The sequence below is a fragment of the Falco biarmicus genome, chromosome 9 (assembly GCF_023638135.1).
Source record: "Falco biarmicus isolate bFalBia1 chromosome 9, bFalBia1.pri, whole genome shotgun sequence".
In the NCBI taxonomy this organism is placed as follows: Eukaryota; Metazoa; Chordata; class Aves; order Falconiformes; family Falconidae; genus Falco; species Falco biarmicus.
Genome location: NC_079296.1, coordinates 9650971 through 9671103, shown reverse-complemented (window position 1 = coordinate 9671103; position 20133 = coordinate 9650971). Strand labels below are relative to the sequence as shown.

At 59.4% G+C, this 20133-nt stretch overlaps 2 protein-coding genes across 2 annotated transcripts; both read right to left on the bottom strand.

Moving 5' to 3' along the window:
• Positions 1-95: 95 nt before the first annotated feature.
• On the bottom strand, positions 96-9325 carry LOC130155384 (anaphase-promoting complex subunit 2-like). Its single transcript, XM_056352546.1, has 13 exons — positions 8837-9325; positions 7573-8186; positions 6940-7072; positions 5129-5303; positions 4872-4991; positions 4451-4568; positions 4194-4372; positions 3938-4079; positions 3514-3589; positions 2731-2934; positions 1951-2080; positions 1356-1591; positions 96-602 (listed from the first exon to the last, which is right to left on the bottom strand). The coding sequence occupies exons 1-13, from the start codon at positions 9308-9310 to the stop codon at positions 390-392; spliced, it is 2814 nt and encodes a 937-aa protein (XP_056208521.1). The 5' UTR covers positions 9311-9325; the 3' UTR covers positions 96-389.
• Positions 9326-10623: 1298 nt separating this feature from the next.
• On the bottom strand, positions 10624-19571 carry LOC130155410 (anaphase-promoting complex subunit 2-like). Its single transcript, XM_056352605.1, has 13 exons — positions 19391-19571; positions 18096-18709; positions 17463-17595; positions 15658-15832; positions 15400-15519; positions 14979-15096; positions 14722-14900; positions 14466-14607; positions 14042-14117; positions 13259-13462; positions 12479-12608; positions 11884-12119; positions 10624-11130 (listed from the first exon to the last, which is right to left on the bottom strand). Exons 1-13 carry the CDS (start codon positions 19472-19474, stop codon positions 10918-10920), a joined length of 2424 nt encoding a protein of 807 aa, XP_056208580.1. The 5' UTR covers positions 19475-19571; the 3' UTR covers positions 10624-10917.
• Between the last annotated feature and the right edge of the window lie 562 nt (positions 19572-20133).

Sequence of the window (20133 nt, the reverse complement as noted above, 5' to 3'; positions counted from 1 at the left end):
CCCTCCCAAAACCTCCCGGGACCACAGACGGAGACCCGATGAGGGGGAGACAGTGCCTGGCGGGCTGAGAGGAAAGAAAAAGAGTTGGTACCGTCTGAGAAAAGACGACTGCTGGCTTTTATTGCCCAGTGAAGTGGGCTCAGACACTCACGTACCGGAGGAAAAGCACCGTGGGGAGCAGGCCCAGACCCAGCAGTTGTGGGCGCACAGCCCAGGCTGCTGCTGAGCTGTCTCCGTGTGGAAAAGGACACCCGCTTTGGGGAAGAGGGCACAGAAAACCCCCAGAGCAGAGGAACTTCCCAGCAGGGTGCAGAGATCTGGGTGGCACGCAGGAACCCAGCACAGGCACAGAGAAGTGACACCGAGGGGAAGGCAGGGACGCTCGCAGTCTAGTTGCAGTTCTTGGGAAGGCGATAGACACTGCCTGAGTAGATCAGCTGCTGGTCCCGCACCTTCTTGTGCAGGAAACCCTGCAGCTCTTGTAGATCGATCTCGGTAACCACCGGGCCTGTCATCACAAACATCTTCAGCATGCTGTGAATCCTCTCCAAGGACAGGCTCTCGAGGTTGGTCAGCATGGCCTGGATGTACGTCCAAAACAGCTGCGGGGGGACACGCGAGCAACAGTAAATCACGCTGGCATCTGCACCGTGAAGAAAAGGGGAGCTTGAGCATCCCCCATCCCAAAAGCGGAGCAGGGCTGTAGTAGGTGGCTGTGAGCTCTGCTCTCAGCCAGGAGCATGCGGCCTTTCAAGAGGACACATCCCAGAACAGGACACCCAGCCAGAAAGCAGGATTTGACGTGCAGCCCGTGCATGACCCTCAGTGGATAAACACCAGTATGACACCTGCGTGTTGCCCAGCGGCACAACACGCGCACATGACACACGGGTAGGAAAAGCACTGGAAGCGCCCAGGAACCACAACGCAGAGAAGGCAAAGGTCCAGCTGTTAGTGCCGGGGCAGCCTTTTTGGCAGCCTAAGTGCCATGAAGCCCCGCTTGGGGGAATCCAAGAAAGTTACGGCTGCTTTTAAATAGGAAATCCTGTCTCAGAGGTTTTCTTTATTTACACTGAGAAAACAGAGGTCGAGATACCCAAATGGCTGCGTGGCTCAGCAGCCGGGCACTTCCCTGGAGGGAAGGCTGTGATCCAGCCCCTGCACCAGTGAGCGTTTACCAAGAGACAGCCCCTTCCAACACACGTCAGGCTGCACTGAGCCACCTGCAGGGGAAAATGCAAATCCAAAGCGCAAACTGAAGCCCTCGTCTCAATCGGATTCCCCAAAACCAAAAGCTCGGGATGTTTGCATTGTCCCGCCGGCTTCGCAAGCAGCCGAGACGCACAAGCGCGTACCTGCAGCTCTTCCTCTTTCTGGTCAGCCTGTGAGGCCATGGCAGAGTCCCCCTCCTCGTCGCTGTCTATCAGAACGACCTTCTCCACCTGGTCCTTCTGCTCCTCCTCAATCACAGTGAAGATGCCTTGCGGCTCTTCGCGCAGGACGCCCTGCTGCAGCCACAGCGTCATCTTACGCTTCAGCGACGTCACGGGCACCTTGAGCACTTCGCTCAGCTCCGTCAGCGTCCACGTACCTGCAGACCCCACGGATCTCAGAGAAGAGAGCGGGACACCTGCCCACCCAGCCCCAGCAGCCACGACTCGGTGAGAGGACGGGGACGGCTGGGAGCCAGTGCCAGCAGCAAGCAGCTGTGTGCAGGGGCTGCCTGGCCGCGGAGCGGGTGCTGAGCTGCGGCCCTGCTCCGTGCCGTCTCCGAGGGTGGCTGGGGACCTGCTGAGCCCTCTGGTAGGTCCAAGCCCACGAGCCAGGTCTTGGTGCCGCTGCCAGAGCTCTCAGAGCCTCCAGCCACCCCCCTAACATGGCCCTCCCACCCAGCCATGCGAAGCACACAGACACGAGGGGTTGACACCGAGTCTCTGCCGCAGCACTCACTCTTGGTCTGGAAGTGCAAAATGATGGCAGCGTGCACGGGGGACACGGACAGGGAGAGGGTGCGATCCGCCAGCTCCACGTCCAAGTCCACCAGGCCCAGGTGGTACTTCCAGTTCAGGGTCCTCATGGCCTGCAAAAGGGGGAAGCAGCCGCTCACGGCACATCTGCCAACAGGAGCCACTAAGCGCTGCGTTACTGCAAACGCCCCTCTGCCACCAGGGCCAGCTGCACCCCCAGGCCCCTGCCAGATGCTGAAGCTGCTCCCCTCCTCACACGTCGCCCAGCACTGCCACCAGCCAGCCCCCACCCCATCATGGGAAACATCCTCCTCGGCACAAGTTGTCATCCAGACCTGGCAGGGTAAGCACAGGCTGAGGAAACACTGGAAGACCAAACGGGCTGCCCAGGACAAACTCCTATGGGAAAGAAAGATTCCTCTGGGGCAGCATTTCCTCGGAACACACGCCATCTCTTCTCATACTGCTGTGAAAACAGCCCTGCTTGCTTTGAAGGCCGAGGAAAACTCTCTTCCCTAATTGCCATCACCACAACGACCCAGGCACCCCATAAAGAGAAACCCCCCCCATTAGGCAACAGCTGAGCTGGGGCAGCTGTAACCCCCGATTCAAAGCTGAAGGACTGCGCGATTCCACCGTAACAGCACGGGTGTACCAGCAGCCAAAATCCAAGGGATGTTAAAGCAGACTTTGCACAGACCACGCCATGTAACAAAGTCTCAACAGCATACATGGTTTTGAAGGAGGGTTAAAGGTGCCTCACCTTTAATTTCTCATACTTCTTGGAATAGGCTTCCATGGCTTCCTTGACCTTCTCTGGAAGCTCCAGCTTCTCCTCTTTCAGCAGCGGCCAGAACTCACTTGACAGGATAACAGCAACAAGGCTGAACGGTGGCCTCTCCTCCTCTGGAAGCTTCTCTTCCTCATCACGAATGTTGGCATTAATGCGTCGTGAGTCAGCCATATCCTGGAAAAGGCACAGGAAGCTAAGGCAGCTCCTTCTCTTCCAAGTCAGTGCTAACCCTTACTAAAGGGGAAGCTTAAACAAGGGGACTAGCATCGTCTCCAAATGACGATGGGGACACTGGAAAGGACAAGGTCATGTGTGTCTGCATCAAAGTCTGCTGCACACTCAGAAACAGTCGTGGGGAGGCTGAGAAAGGGCTTGTTCCACTCAACACTAGCCTGGAGTCCCTCCAGAACTGTGCTTCCTACAGTGCTCCAAGTGAATTAAACGCCAGAGTCCCAGCCCCACAGGAGCTGGAGGAGCCCAGCTCTTCACTGCTGGAATACTGCACGGCAGGAAGAGCAGGAGAGACAACAGCACCAGAGCCACCATTCCTCAGAGGTGACAACCCAACCCAAAGGGCTTAAAAAGCAGACAAGATTTTGAACACACTTCTGCCTCTCACACACCAGCCCCCTCACAGGGATTTTGGGAACCCCGCTTTCCTAGAAAACCCTTTTGGGGTCCCTCCTCAAGTCCCTCCTCTTTCACAATGGGTTCAAACACCCAGGACTTGAATTTAAAAAGTAAACCCCATACTTTTAACATGACTTCACAATAGTGCATCTGAGCTTCACCAAACCGCAGCTTCAGCAGCTCCACGTTGCGGATTTCCCTGGTAAGAGAAACACCAGATCAGACACAGGTCCCTCAGAGAGGCGGGTCTGGCTTGGCCTCTGCCGCCTGCAACGCAGCCAAAACAGGTAGCTTCTAGCACAAGGGTGCTCCTCCTAGGAAGCCTTGCAAGGTGTCACCTACATGCTGCCCGATCAGTGCAAGCCAAGTGCAGGATGGAGCAGGGTGCAGCTTGAGAAGAGGTGAGCACGTGAAATTCCACATGCAGACCCAGAGCTGCAGAGGAAATGGCCAAAGACGAACAGCTGCTCATAGGACCACAACTGAAGCAACCTTCACCAGGTGATTCTACCATGGAAAGCGACGAGGCTGGGCACCTGCACCTCACCTCTCAGCGTTGTAGTTGAACTGATGGAGCAGCCGGTCAGCCAGAAGCGTGCGGTATTCGTTGATAAACAGGTCCTTGCTGCCATAGATGCTCACCAGCAGGCTGATGATGTCCGAGGACCGACGCTTGGAACTGGATTTTCCTAGCGAGGTCAAGCAGACGACAGTGCCAGACTATCAGAGACCTGCCCCAGCTCAGCTCAGCTCTAGAGGATGAGCAAATGAGCTGCTCAAGACTTCTGGTCCTGGCACCTAACCTGGATCCGCGTCAACGGGGTCAGGAACCCAGTCCCCCGGTTCTGAGATGTCATCGTCACTCTCCTGGCCGTTCTCCAGGGTCACCGGGTCAGCTTTCGAGAGCTCGTTGGCAAGATCGGAGCCCTCCGCATCCCCTGTGAGACCGGCCACAATCTTCCGCACCGTGTCTTCCCGAGTCCTGCCCACAGGCAAGAGAAACAGAGCGAGTGAAGGGCAGGGAGAGGGGATGCCCACGACCGCCCCGCCAGCCTCCTACCTCAGATACTTCCTGATGGGCTCGCAGGCCACCTCCAGGATAACCATGGAGGGGTCAAGCTCCCGCAGTGCCTTGATGGCCGAGATATACAGAGTGATGATGTCGGACGTGTTGACTCCTGCAGGAGAGGGGCACAGGGACTCACAGTCACAGAGCACAGGCAGCTTGGGTGCAGGGAGCCTGGATGCTCCAAGCCCTCTGCTCCACCTGACAAAGCTAAACTTCCCGCTCAGCTCCTCACCCCTTTGAAAACGAGGCAGAAAGATCTAAGCAGCTCCTGCTGCCCGGGCACACCCGAATGTGCACAGCCTGACCGCCTCCCCCTCATCAAACACAAAGCCAGATGAGGGGTCCCACCAGATCCCCATTCATGCCCAGGCTCCCCACAGTGTTACGGCACACGCGGGGATGTTGTACCCACCAGGGTGCAGAAGTCGCGTTTCCAGAGCGCTTTTCAGGGAGCTGAGCAGCTGATGCCTCTGATTAGTCCTTTCCAGGCAGAACTTGAGGTCCTCCACAGCAGGCTTGGACTCTGGGAAATCTACAAACCAAGGCACCATTAGAAGCAGCCCCACGCTCCAGGGGAAGGCAAGAGGAGACAGCGCGGTACCGCAGGAGAGGAAGGCCGAGCTATCGTGCATCCAGCCAAGTCCGAGTGACTGAATGGCTCAAAGCTACCTCGAATAATGCTGAAGAGCTCTTCGATGCGCATGCTGGCGTAGCTGTGGTAGAAGAACCTTTGGACGTGGCACCGCCAGCGCTTCAAGGTGCTGCTAGCCTCTGCAGAGGAACGTGCCAAGGGACCGTCTTGCAGAAAAACCCTGCTGAGCCAGCCGATCACTTTCTCAATCCACTGCACAAGGACAGGGGGAGCACAGAGATGGTGATCACCACAGCTGGATGCACAGCTGTGTCCCACACTTCACCTATCAACAGGCAGATGAATGAGCAAACTGCCCGCCACACCGGCTGTGACTGTGACACATTTCGGTGATTCCTGAAAGCCGTCAAGAGCAAGCAAGCCACCCCAAGGACCCACCATCAACCAAAATCAGGCACTTGAAACCAAGACCTCAAATACCAGCTGAGCTCATTTTTAATTATCTACTCCACCAAGGACGCACTGAAGAAATGCACACGTTCTGACTGTTACAACGGCAGACAGGACAAACCTGACAACTACACAACACCTGGGCATCAACCTGGGCAAGACTGTGGAAAGCTGATAACGCATGCTGAAGGAGAAAAGGAAAGGACTATAAATGACGCAAAGTCAATTCTAAGGAATACAATCATTACCAAACCAACCCATTCTTTCCTGTGAGGTTATCTTCTCTGAGCGCTCCTGTCACAGTCTGATTATCAACTGACTCTCCAGACCACTGCTGATGAGTCTCTCACTTGTACTTTTAGCAAGCTGTTTCTCAGACTTCTCCTGTTTTGCCGGTAGCTTTGCCAGGCTTATGCTTTTTGCCTTAAAATTCTCTCTTCCTAGTTCTGACACGCTCCAGCGTCCTGTGGCCAAACACGCTGCCCTTCCCAAAGGGATGGGAGCAAGGGCACCTTCAGTTACGTCTGACAAGCCGAACGCGGTTGCATTTTCCCTGCTGCCCTTAAAATGTCCTCAAACAATCTCCAGGTCACCCAAAAGCCTTTCTTTCACACAAGCTCCAGCAAAGAAAGGGCTGCACACCAACTAAAGGGGAGCAAATACAAAATGACTGCCGATGTTTGCACACGACAGAAATAGCCGACGCGGCAAACAGCAAGGAAACTGGGGCAACCACCGAGAGCCGCCTGGTTTGCACGGCAACCTCACTTCACACATTGTGCTTCCACACAGGCAAAGGCAAGGTCACGCCTCCAGGAACAAAGAGCGCAGGGCAACCTGCGGAGCCAGGGCTGGATCCTGCAAGAGCCATAACCCGGAGACCAATTTTATTTGAAGGCCACACTGGGTACGCTGACCAACACAAACTTGGTTTAAGGCAGCAGCAAAACAACCAGGTCGTCGCAAGGAAGGATTCTAATTCTGTGTATGGCCCACCAGTGAGATCAATGCCAGACCATCGTCTCACTTTCCCGATGCCTGTTTTAAATGGGTGCTGAAAAATCGGGAAGAGGACAGAAAACGGCCACACAAATTCTAACGATGGGCCCACCTACGCAGAAGGAGGGTCCTCTGCAGGCCAGGTGGCACTGCACGCTCTCGTAGCTTGTCAAACGGAATCACAGAAATTCCTGCTATGGCCCTCACCGGGTGAAACACACGGGTCCGTCACGCACGGGCCAGAGCAAACCGTCCCCTCCAGCATAAACCAAAACTGAGAGTTGTAACCACCTCTTCTGCCAAGGGCGCTGGGAGTCGCAGCCCAGGACCAAGGGGTTTTGAGGTGGAATCTGCTTTTAGCCAGAGCTGCTAAAGCACCAACAGCAGCAGCTGCTCATCTCCAAAGGAAGGGCCCTTGCCGCCCGCACGCCTGCCTTACCTCCTGGAACTCATTCAGGAAGGAGCGCTCGTACTCCCCCCTGCATCGCTGCTCCATCCTCTCTTCTATCATCCTGTGCAAGATGGTTGTGACCGCATCGGCGCTCACTCTCTCCAGCAAATGCAGTCGGCGGCTACGGAGACAATGCACCGTGTATGGAACCAAAGGCACAAGCAAGTACAGACAGCCCCGCTACCCAAAGGCACCTTCCGCCCCGGACACGCCACAGATGCAGGCCTCAGTGCAAATGCTCTGACACACAGACGCACTGCGTGTATAGCATATGACGTGACTGCTACCCCATCTTCCTTAGGAACGTGACTTTCTGGCTATCAAAAGCTTTTCCATGTAGAAAAGTTTGCCCCGTTTTGGACAGGTGGCTTTAGCGCAAGAGGAAGGCATTGTCGTATCGAGGGAGAAGAACTTTCTCTCTAAAGATCTCCTCCTGTTCAACCACCAGTCGTCAGCCACCTGCAGACACCCTGCGTCAGGTTCTCTACCCATCACTGTGACCCGGCCCGACCTCACGCGCAACTCCTCCCATCTCCAGAAATGAAGAAAACCCGCCACTGCTCCCCGTCCAGACCGCCTGGTCCTGGCGAGTGACAGCCACCACCCCGTAAGCATACGTACAGGATGTCGTTGAGCTGCTGAAACTGCTCCATGGCTTTGGGGCACCAGCACTGCTCCCTCTTGCTGCTGCACCCTGCGCAGAGCGCGCTGTCTCCGCCGCCCTCCTCCGGATCACTGTCCTCGCTCATGCTGCTCTCACGCTCGCTCCTTCCCTCTTCTCCTTTCTTCCACTGCCGCATGTATATCCTGAACGTGCGGCCGTAGAACTGCTGGATCATCTCCTGGAAGGATTTGGTCGTGGAGAAGAAGAGGATCGCCTTGAACATGGTGTAGACCTTCTCCTGCAGCGTCTGGGCACCCGTCCCCAGCAGCAAGCCCGCCTCGGTCCACCTCTCCAGGAGCTCCAGGCTGTTCAGGTAGGGGTCCAGGCGCCTCCTGAGGAGACCAAACGCGTCCAGGAGGAGCGAGGAGCACTGGGGCTCCTCAGCCGTGTTCTCATGCTGGCCGATGCCATTCCAGAACTCGGGAGCTATGTTTGCCTGAAGGTCCATCTGCAGCACCTCGACGAACCACTCCTCCACCACCGAGTGCAAGTCGTAACGCCGCAGGACGTCCAGGGCTGCCCGCAGCTCCGCATCCTTCAGCGGCTGCGCAGCATCCGACCGCGGGACTGCCTGGAAAGCCGAGGGGGCACCGAGCTGGAGACCCCCCCTTGGGGGCCTGTGCCGGGGGGCCCAGAGCTCAGAGGGCGCCTGGCAGCTCCCGCTGCTCCGCCGAGCCCCACGGGGGGCTGCGCTGCTGACAGCCCCATGCCCACCGCCCTTGGTGCCCACCGCCCTGGGACCCCCACGGCCCTCACTGCCCACCGCCCCCGGGCCCCCATGGCCAGGCCTCGGGCCCCCACCGGCCCCAGACTCCCACCGCTCTCGGCCCCCACCGCCCCCGGGCCCCCCACTGCCCCGAGTGCCCGCACCCGGGGGCACCCACCGCTCTCGGGCCCCCACCGCCCTCGCTGCCCACCGCCCCCGGGCCCCCACTGCCAGCCCTCGGGCCCGAGCCTGCCCCGGCCGCCCTGACGGGCCGCCTGGGCCGCCGCGGCCTCTCCCTCGCAGTCCCCGGCAGCCACAGGCCGCCCCCGCCAGGCGCCCCCGGGCCCGCTTCTCCCCACAGCCCCGGGACCGGCCGGGCCGGGGCCGCCTCAGCCCCCCGGGGGCGGAAGCCTGCGCGGTCGGGGCCTGCGCCGGGCCCGCCTCAGGCGCCCACAGGGCCCAGAGCGCGGAGCCCCGCAGCCCCGGCCGCCCCTCCGCCCCCCGGCCCCGCTCACCAGCCCCAGGGCGGCGGGCGGCACCAGGCCGGTGCTGAGCGTGTTCCAGGCGGCCGAGAGCTCCGCGCCCGCCGGCGGCTCCATGCGGGCCGGGCCGCGCCGAAGAGGAGGCGGGGCGGGCAGGGCCGGGCCCGGCCGGGCGGCGGGGGGCACACGGCGGGTCTGGGGCCGCGGGGCACACTGCTGGGCTGGGGCCGCGGCCCGGGGGCACACGGCGGGGCTGCGGAGGGCGGCAGGCCCGGGGCCTGGAGCTGCGGGCGGAGCCGGGAGGCGGAGCGGAGCGGTGCGGCTGCGTGGCCGCCTCCCGGCGCTGACCGGGGCTGCGCTTCGCTTCGGTGCTGCTGGATCCCGGTCCAAGGGCATCCCCAGACCATCGCTGCGGGGTCCGGAGGCGGCATTGGCCCGGGGCCGTGAGCTCGTGCGGGTTTGTGCCTCATGTCCCCGCCGCGCAGGCCCGGGGGGTTCCGAGCGCATCCCGGTGCCCTGCCCGCCCCACCAGCCCGGAGGGCAGCGCGTCCTGCCAGCTCTGCCGGGGCTTCTCGGTCACGAATTCCCTCCATGCCTGCTGCCATCTAGGATTAGCCGCTTTCTCACTTTCCTGCCTTCCCCTGGAGTCACACCCTCTGTGTTCACAGACGGGGGTTCATTTGGTTGTTACCAGAGCCCCTACATCTCAAGGAATATTTTCAGCTTTGTAACAGTTCCCGCTGCCACAACAGCACCAGCCTTGAGTGAAGTGCCATGGGGAAACACGGAAATGTGCTCTTACCCACAGAACAAAACCCTGAATGCACAAAAGGTGGGGGTAAGTGCCACACTCCGCTGCAGGCAGCTGCACAAAGGCTGCCAGCAGTGTGGGACTTGCAGGCCTTTAGGCACTGAAAAACAAGGCTGTATGTTAAATAGGAGTTGCTTTCCGTGTTCCACGGGCCCCTCGTGCACCTGGACGCACAGCAGTGCAGCCGGGGTTACAGGCTGCTCCGGAGGTTCAAGCGTGGCCCTTTGGGACCTCAGTTCCAGCAGCTGCAGTGCCCGCGGGCTGGCACACAGGAGCCAGCAGAGGAGGGGGAAGGCTCCTGGAGCCGTGGACACTCATTCTTTGCTCCACAGAAAGCAAGTGGTTATTAAAAGCCAGATTTCCCCAGCACATTCCTCCCAAGGAGCAAAACCCACCTGGGAAGCAGGACCACGGAAGCCTGAACGGTAGCAAACGGAGACAGGATTGCCATCCCCAAACCCACTGCCTGATCCCCAGGCTGGGGCGCGATGCTTAACCAGCGGAGCTCAGGCGCTATCCCACCCGACCCCCTCCTTCATCTCAGTGGTGCCGGGGCCTCTGGAGCTCACCAAGACAACGCACCCTTGAGGGCAGCCGCTGTGTCTCCCTGCCACAGTGAAGCAATCCCACCGCTGCCAGAACCCACTTACTTCTCCGCTGGGACTGAACAGCTTGCCCTGAAGAACTGCTACGCCTCCTCCATCCAAAGCGTTCTTCATCCCACAAAACGATCGTGCCCCACAGTTTAGGAGTCCCAAGCAAGGGTGAGCGGATCCTGCATCTTCCTCCCACGTCAGCCACAGGAGATGGCACAAACACTTGCTTTTGTGCAGGGTCTCGCTCATCACAGCCAGCTGCAGGATGCTGCTTTAGCCGCACACAGAGACCCAGACAGCAAGTGGAGCCAACAGCCCCCCTCCCAAAACCTCCCGGGACCACAGATGGAGACCCAATGAGGGGGAGACAGTGCCTGGCAGGCTGAGAGGAAAGAGAAAGAGTTGGTACCGTCTGAGAAAAGACGACTGCTGGCTTTTATTGCCCAGTGAAGTGGGCTCAGACACTCACGTACCGGAGGAAAAGCACCGTGGGGAGCAGGCCCAGACCCAGCAATTGTGGGCGCACAGCCCAGGCTGCTGCTGAGCTGTCTCCGTGTGGAAAAGGACACCCGCTTTGGGGAAGAGGGCACAGAAAACCCCCAGAGCAGAGGAACTTCCCAGCAGGGTGCAGAGATCTGGGTGGCACGCAGGAACCCAGCACAGGCACAGAGAAGTGACACCGAGGGGAAGGCAGGGACGCTCACAGTCTAGTTGCAGTTCTTGGGAAGGCGATAAACACTGTCGGAGTAGATCAGCTGCTGGTCCCGCACCTTCTTGTGCAGGAAACCCTGCAGCTCTTGTAGATCGATCTCGGTAACCACCGGGCCTGTCATCACAAACATCTTCAGCATGCTGTGAATCCTCTCCAAGGACAGGCTCTCGAGGTTGGTCAGCATGGCCTGGATGTACGTCCAAAACAGCTGCGGGGGGACACGCGAGCAACAGTAAATCACGCTGGCATCTGCACCGTGAAGAAAAGGGGAGCTTGAGCATCCCCCATCCCAAAAGCGGAGCAGGGCTGTAGTAGGTGGCTGTGAGCTCTGCTCTCAGCCAGGAGCATGCGGCCTTTCAAGAGGACACATCCCAGAACAGGACACCCAGCCAGAAAGCAGGATTTGACGTGCAGCCCGTGCATGACCCTCAGTGGATAAACACCAGTATGACACCTGCGTGTTGCCCAGCGGCACAACACGCGCACATGACACACGGGTAGGAAAAGCACTGGAAGCGCCCAGGAACCACAACGCAGAGAAGGCAAAGGTCCAGCTGTTAGTGCCGGGGCAGCCTTTTTGGCAGCCTAAGTGCCATGAAGCCCCACTCGGGGGAATCCAAGAAAGTTACGGCTGCTTTTAAATAGGAAATCCTGTCTCAGAGGTTTTCTTTATTTACACTGAGAAAACAGAGGTCGAGATACCCAAATGGCTGCGTGGCTCAGCAGCCGGGCACTTCCCTGGAGGGAAGGCTGTGATCCAGCCCCTGCACCAGTGAGCGTTTACCAAGAGACAGCCCCTTCCAACACACGTCAGGCTGCACTGAGCCACCTGCAGGGGAAAATGCAAATCCAAAGCGCAAACTGAAGCCCTCGTCTCAATCGGATTCCCCAAAACCAAAAGCTCGGGATGTTTGCATTGTCCCGCCGGCTTCGCAAGCAGCCGAGACGCACAAGCGCGTACCTGCAGCTCTTCCTCTTTCTGGTCAGCCTGTGAGGCCATGGCAGAGTCCCCCTCCTCGTCGCTGTCTATCAGAACGACCTTCTCCACCTGGTCCTTCTGCTCCTCCTCAATCACAGTGAAGATGCCTTGCGGCTCTTCGCGCAGGACGCCCTGCTGCAGCCACAGCGTCATCTTACGCTTCAGCGACGTCACGGGCACCTTGAGCACTTCGCTCAGCTCCGTCAGCGTCCACGTACCTGCAGACCCCACGGATCTCAGAGAAGAGAGCGGGACACCTGCCCACCCAGCCCCAGCAGCCACGACTCGGTGAGAGGACGGGGACGGCTGGGAGCCAGTGCCAGCAGCAAGCAGCTGTGCGCAGGGGCTGCCTGGCCGCGGAGCGGGTGCTGAGCTGCGGCCCTGCTCCGTGCCGTCTCCGAGGGTGGCTGGGGACCTGCTGAGCCCTCTGGTAGGTCCAAGCCCACGAGCCAGGTCTTGGTGCCGCTGCCAGAGCTCTCAGAGCCTCCAGCCACCCCCCTAACATGGCCCTCCCACCCAGCCATGCGAAGCACACAGACACGAGGGGTTGACACCGAGTCTCTGCCGCAGCACTCACTCTTGGTCTGGAAGTGCAAAATGATGGCAGCGTGCACGGGGGACACGGACAGGGAGAGGGTGCGATCCGCCAGCTCCACGTCCAAGTCCACCAGGCCCAGGTGGTACTTCCAGTTCAGGGTCCTCATGGCCTGCAAAAGGGGGAAGCAGCCGCTCACGGCACATCTGCCAACAGGAGCCACTAAGCGCTGCGTTACTGCAAACGCCCCTCTGCCACCAGGGCCAGCTGCACCCCCAGGCCCCTGCCAGATGCTGAAGCTGCTCCCCTCCTCACACGTCGCCCAGCACTGCCACCAGCCAGCCCCCACCCCATCATGGGAAACATCCTCCTCGGCACAAGTTGTCATCCAGACCTGGCAGGGTAAGCACAGGCTGAGGAAACACTGGAAGACCAAACGGGCTGCCCAGGACAAACTCCTATGGGAAAGAAAGATTCCTCTGGGGCAGCATTTCCTCGGAACACACGCCATCTCTTCTCATACTGCTGTGAAAACAGCCCTGCTTGCTTTGAAGGCCGAGGAAAACTCTCTTCCCTAACTGCCATCACCACAACGACCCAGGCACCCCATAAAGAGAAACCCCCCCCATGAGGCAACAGCTGAGCTGGGGCAGCTGTAACCCCCGATTCAAAGCTGAAGGACTGCGCGATTCCACCGTAACAGCACGGGTGTACCAGCAGCCAAAATCCAAGGGATGTTAAAGCAGACTTTGCACAGACCACGCCATGTAACAAAGTCTCAACAGCATACATGGTTTTGAAGGAGGGTTAAAGGTGCCTCACCTTTAATTTCTCATACTTCTTGGAATAGGCTTCCATGGCTTCCTTGACCTTCTCTGGAAGCTCCAGCTTCTCCTCTTTCAGCAGTGGCCAGAACTCACTTGACAGGATAACAGCAACAAGGCTGAACGGTGGCCTCTCCTCCTCTGGAAGCTTCTCTTCCTCATCACGAATGTTGGCATTAATGCGTCGTGAGTCAGCCATATCCTGGAAAAGGCACAGGAAGCTAAGGCAGCTCCTTCTCTTCCAAGTCAGTGCTAACCCTTACTAAAGGGGAAGCTTAAACAAGGGGACTAGCATCGTCTCCAAATGACGATGGGGACACTGGAAAGGACAAGGTCATGTGTGTCTGCATCAAAGTCTGCTGCACACTCAGAAACAGTCGTGGGGAGGCTGAGAAAGGGCTTGTTCCACTCAACACTAGCCTGGAGTCCCTCCAGAACTGTGCTTCCTACAGTGCTCCAAGTGAATTAAACGCCAGAGTCCCAGCCCCACAGGAGCTGGAGGAGCCCAGCTCTTCACTGCTGGAATACTGCACGGCAGGAAGAGCAGGAGAGACAACAGCACCAGAGCCACCATTCCTCAGAGGTGACAACCCAACCCAAAGGGCTTAAAAAGCAGACAAGATTTTGAACACACTTCTGCCTCTCACACACCAGCCCCCTCACAGGGATTTTGGGAACCCCGCTTTCCTAGAAAACCCTTTTGGGGTCCCTCCTCAAGTCCCTCCTCTTTCACAATGGGTTCAAACACCCAGGACTTGAATTTAAAAAGTAAACCCCATACTTTTAACATGACTTCACAATAGTGCATCTGAGCTTCACCAAACCGCAGCTTCAGCAGCTCCACGTTGCGGATTTCCCTGGTAAGAGAAACACCAGATCAGACACAGGTCCCTCAGAGAGGCGGGTCTGGCTTGGCCTCTGCCGCCTGCAACGCAGCCAAAACAGGTAGCTTCTAGCACAAGGGTGCTCCTCCTAGGAAGCCTTGCAAGGTGTCACCTACATGCTGCCCGATCAGTGCAAGCCAAGTGCAGGATGGAGCAGGGTGCAGCTTGAGAAGAGGTGAGCACGTGAAATTCCACATGCAGACCCAGAGCTGCAGAGGAAATGGCCAAAGACGAACAGCTGCTCATAGGACCACAACTGAAGCAACCTTCACCAGGTGATTCTACCATGGAAAGCGACGAGGCTGGGCACCTGCACCTCACCTCTCAGCGTTGTAGTTGAACTGATGGAGCAGCCGGTCAGCCAGAAGCGTGCGGTATTCGTTGATAAACAGGTCCTTGCTGCCATAGATGCTCACCAGCAGGCTGATGATGTCCGAGGACCGACGCTTGGAACTGGATTTTCCTAGCGAGGTCAAGCAGACGACAGTGCCAGACTATCAGAGACCTGCCCCAGCTCAGCTCAGCTCTAGAGGATGAGCAAATGAGCTGCTCAAGACTTCTGGTCCTGGCACCTAACCTGGATCCGCGTCAACGGGGTCAGGAACCCAGTCCCCCGGTTCTGAGATGTCATCGTCACTCTCCTGGCCGTTCTCCAGGGTCACCGGGTCAGCTTTCGAGAGCTCGTTGGCAAGATCGGAGCCCTCCGCATCCCCTGTGAGACCGGCCACAATCTTCCGCACCGTGTCTTCCCGAGTCCTGCCCACAGGCAAGAGAAACAGAGCGAGTGAAGGGCAGGGAGAGGGGATGCCCACGACCGCCCCGCCAGCCTCCTACCTCAGATACTTCCTGATGGGCTCGCAGGCCACCTCCAGGATAACCATGGAGGGGTCAAGCTCCCGCAGTGCCTTGATGGCCGAGATATACAGAGTGATGATGTCGGACGTGTTGACTCCTGCAGGAGAGGGGCACAGGGACTCACAGTCACAGAGCACAGGCAGCTTGGGTGCAGGGAGCCTGGATGCTCCAAGCCCTCTGCTCCACCTGACAAAGCTAAACTTCCCGCTCAGCTCCTCACCCCTTTGAAAACGAGGCAGAAAGATCTAAGCAGCTCCTGCTGCCCGGGCACACCCGAATGTGCACAGCCTGACCGCCTCCCCCTCATCAAACACAAAGCCAGATGAGGGGTCCCACCAGATCCCCATTCACGCCCAGGCTCCCCACAGTGTTACGGCACACGCGGGGATGTTGTACCCACCAGGGTGCAGAAGTCGCGTTTCCAGAGCGCTTTTCAGGGAGCTGAGCAGCTGATGCCTCTGATTAGTCCTTTCCAGGCAGAACTTGAGGTCCTCCACAGCAGGCTTGGACTCTGGGAAATCTACAAACCAAGGCACCATTAGAAGCAGCCCCACGCTCCAGGGGAAGGCAAGAGGAGACAGCGCGGTACCGCAGGAGAGGAAGGCCGAGCTATCGTGCATCCAGCCCAAGTCCGAGTGACTGAATGGCTCAAAGCTACCTCGAATAATGCTGAAGAGCTCTTCGATGCGCATGCTGGCGTAGCTGTGGTAGAAGAACCTTTGGACGTGGCACCGCCAGCGCTTCAAGGTGCTGCTAGCCTCTGCAGAGGAACGTGCCAAGGGACCGTCTTGCAGAAAAACCCTGCTGAGCCAGCCGATCACTTTCTCAATCCACTGCACAAGGACAGGGGGAGCACAGAGATGGTGATCACCACAGCTGGATGCACAGCTGTGTCCCACACTTCACCTATCAACAGGCAGATGAATGAGCAAACTGCCCGCCACACCGGCTGTGACACATTTCGGTGATTCCTGAAAGCCGTCAAGAGCAAGCAAGCCACCCCAAGGACCCACCATCAACCAAAATCAGGCACTTGAAACCAAGACCTCAAATACCAGCTGAGCTCATTTTTAATTATCTACTCCACCAAGGACGCACTGAAGAAATGCACACGTTCTGACTGTTACAACGGCAGACAGGACAAACCTGACAACTACACAACACCTGGGCATCAACCTGGGCAAGACTGTGGAAAGCTGATAACGCATGCTGAAGGAGAAAAGGAAAGGACTATAAATGACGCAAAGTCAATTCTAAGGAATACAATCATTACCAAACCAACCCATTCTTTCCTGTGAGGTTATCTTCTCTGAGCGCTCCTGTCACAGTCTGATTATCAACTGACTCTCCAGACCACTGCTGATGAGTCTCTCACTTGTACTTTTAGCAAGCTGTTTCTCAGACTTCTCCTGTTTTGCCGGTAGCTTTGCCAGGCTTATGCTTTTTGCCTTAAAATTCTCTCTTCCTAGTTCTGACACGCTCCAGCGTCCTGTGGCCAAACACGCTGCCCTTCCCAAAGGGATGGGAGCAAGGGCACCTTCAGTTACGTCTGACAAGCCGAACGCAGTTGCATTTTCCCTGCTGCCCTTAAAATGTCCTCAAACAATCTCCAGGTCACCCAAAAGCCTTTCTTTCACACAAGCTCCAGCAAAGAAAGGGCTGCACACCAACTAAAGGGGAGCAAATACAAAATGACTGCCGATGTTTGCACACGACAGAAATAGCCGACGCGGCAAACAGCAAGGAAACTGGGGCAACCACCGAGAGCCGCCTGGTTTGCACGGCAACCTCACTTCACACATTGTGCTTCCACACAGGCAAAGGCAAGGTCACGCCTCCAGGAACAAAGAGCGCAGGGCAACCTGCGGAGCCAGGGCTGGATCCTGCAAGAGCCATAACCCGGAGACCAATTTTATTTGAAGGCCACACTGGGTACGCTGACCAACACAAACTTGGTTTAAGGCAGCAGCAAAACAACCAGGTCGTCGCAAGGAAGGATTCTAATTCTGTGTATGGCCCACCAGTGAGATCAATGCCAGACCATCGTCTCACTTTCCCGATGCCTGTTTTAAATGGGTGCTGAAAAATCGGGAAGAGGACAGAAAACGGCCACACAAATTCTAACGATGGGCCCACCTACGCAGAAGGAGGGTCCTCTGCAGGCCAGGTGGCACTGCACGCTCTCGTAGCTTGTCAAACGGAATCACAGAAATTCCTGCTATGGCCCTCACCGGGTGAAACACACGGGTCCGTCACGCACGGGCCAGAGCAAACCGTCCCCTCCAGCATAAACCAAAACTGAGAGTTGTAACCACCTCTTCTGCCAAGGGCGCTGGGAGTCGCAGCCCAGGACCAAGGGGTTTTGAGGTGGAATCTGCTTTTAGCCAGAGCTGCTAAAGCACCAACAGCAGCAGCTGCTCATCTCCAAAGGAAGGGCCCTTGCCGCCCGCACGCCTGCCTTACCTCCTGGAACTCATTCAGGAAGGAGCGCTCGTACTCCCCCCTGCATCGCTGCTCCATCCTCTCTTCTATCATCCTGTGCAAGATGGTCGTGACCGCATCGGCGCTCACTCTCTCCAGCAAATGCAGTCGGCGGCTACGGAGACAATGCACCGTGTATGGAACCAAAGGCACAAGCAAGTACAGACAGCCCCGCTACCCAAAGGCACCTTCCGCCCCGGACACGCCACAGATGCAGGCCTCAGTGCAGATGCTCTGACACACAGACGCACTGCGTGTATAGCATATGACGTGACTGCTACCCCATCTTCCTCAGGAACGTGACTTTCTGGCTATCAAAAGCTTTTCCATGTAGAAAAGTTTGCCCCGTTTTGGACAGGTGGCTTTAGCGCAAGAGGAAGGCATTGTCGTATCGAGGGAGAAGAACTTTCTCTCTAAAGATCTCCTCCTGTTCAACCACCAGTCGTCAGCCACCTGCAGACACCCTGCGTCAGGTTCTCTACCCATCACTGTGACCCGGCCCGACCTCACGCGCAACTCCTCCCATCTCCAGAAATGAAGAAAACCCGCCACTGCTCCCCGTCCAGACCGCCTGGTCCTGGCGAGTGACAGCCACCACCCCGTAAGCGTACGTACAGGATGTCGTTGAGCTGCTGAAACTGCTCCATGGCTTTGGGGCACCAGCACTGCTCCCTCTTGCTGCTGCACCCTGCGCAGAGCGCGCTGTCTCCGCCGCCCTCCTCCGGATCACTGTCCTCGCTCATGCTGCTCTCACGCTCGCTCCTTCCCTCTTCTCCTTTCTTCCACTGCCGCATGTATATCCTGAACGTGCGGCCGTAGAACTGCTGGATCATCTCCTGGAAGGATTTGGTCGTGGAGAAGAAGAGGATCGCCTTGAACATGGTGTAGACCTTCTCCTGCAGCGTCTGGGCACCCGTCCCCAGCAGCAAGCCCGCCTCGGTCCACCTCTCCAGGAGCTCCAGGCTGTTCAGGTAGGGGTCCAGGCGCCTCCTGAGGAGACCAAATGCGTCCAGGAGGAGCGAGGAGCACTGGGGCTCCTCAGCCGTGTTCTCATGCTGGCCGATGCCATTCCAGAACTCGGGAGCTATGTTTGCCTGAAGGTCCATCTGCAGCACCTCGACGAACCACTCCTCCACCACCGAGTGCAAGTCGTAACGCCGCAGGACGTCCAGGGCTGCCCGCAGCTCCGCATCCTTCAGCGGCTGCGCAGCATCCGACCGCGGGACTGCCTGGAAAGCCGAGGGGGCACCGAGCTGGAGACCCCCCCTTGGGGGCCTGTGCCGGGGGGCCCAGAGCTCAGAGGGCGCCTGGCAGCTCCCGCTGCTCCGCCGAGCCCCACGGGGGGCTGCGCTGCTGACAGCCCCGTGCCCACCGCCCTTGGTGCCCACCGCCCTGGGACCCCCACGGCCCTCGCTGCCCACCGCCCCCGGGCCCCCATGGCCAGGCCTCGGGCCCCCACCGGCCCCAGACTCCCACCGCTCTCGGCCCCCACCGCCCCCGGGCCCCCCACTGCCCCGAGTGCCCGCACCCGGGCCCCCCACTGCCCCGAGTGCCCGCACCCGGGGGCACCCACCGCTCTCGGGCCCCCACCGCCCTCGCTGCCCACCGCCCCCGGGCCCCCACTGCCAGCCCTCGGGCCCGAGCCTGCCCCGGCCGCCCTGACGGGCCGCCTGGGCCGCCGCGGCCTCTCCCTCGCAGTCCCCGGCAGCCACAGGCCGCCCCCGCCAGGCGCCCCCGGGCCCGCTTCTCCCCACAGCCCCGGGACCGGCCGGGCCGGGGCCGCCTCAGCCCCCCGGGGGCGGAAGCCTGCGCGGTCGGGGCCTGCGCCGGGCCCGCCTCAGGCGCCCACAGGGCCCAGAGCGCGGAGCCCCGCAGCCCCGGCCGCCCCTCCGCCCCCCGGCCCCGCTCACCAGCCCCAGGGCGGCGGGCGGCACCAGGCCGGTGCTGAGCGTGTTCCAGGCGGCCGAGAGCTCCGCGCCCGCCGGCGGCTCCATGCGGGCCGGGCCGCGCCGCGGAGGAGGCGGGGCGGGCAGGGCCGGGCCCGGCCGGGCGGCGGGGGGCACACGGCGGGTCTGGGGCCGGGGGACACATGGCGCGGCTGCAGGGGCGGCGGGGCCGGGGCTGGCGGAGCGGAGGCGGCTGCGGGGCCTGGAGTAGCGAGGGCCCGGGCCGGCCGCGGCAGCTCGGCCGCGGCCGAACCGAGACCGGCCCCCGCAGGGGACCCCGGGCCCGTGCGCAGCTCCCGGCCGGGCCCCCGGGCAGCCCGCGCTGGCGGGACCGAGGGGCTCGGCCCGGGGCCGTGAGCCCGGGCAGGTGATAGCGGCCCTGCGGGCAGAGGTGCCGCCCCGCCGGACGCGCCTTCGCCCAGCCCGGAACACGGCCTCTGCCACCTGCCGTGGGACGGCGTCGGCAAGGGAGCGGGCCTGGGGCAGCATTCCAGCAGAATTCCCTCCTGGATTACACACTCACCGGTTTTTTAAAGAAAAACAAAAGGACCTTCCCAGCCCGCTTTCCGATAAGCGATGACCTTCCTTCAACTATCTGGTTTAAAACACCCACGCCCCTGGGACCTGCTGCCTCAGTTCTCCTTTTCCCACTTGTTTTTTGCATGCCCTCGACTCCCCCCGTTCCCTCCGTCAGCACTTTCTGTGAG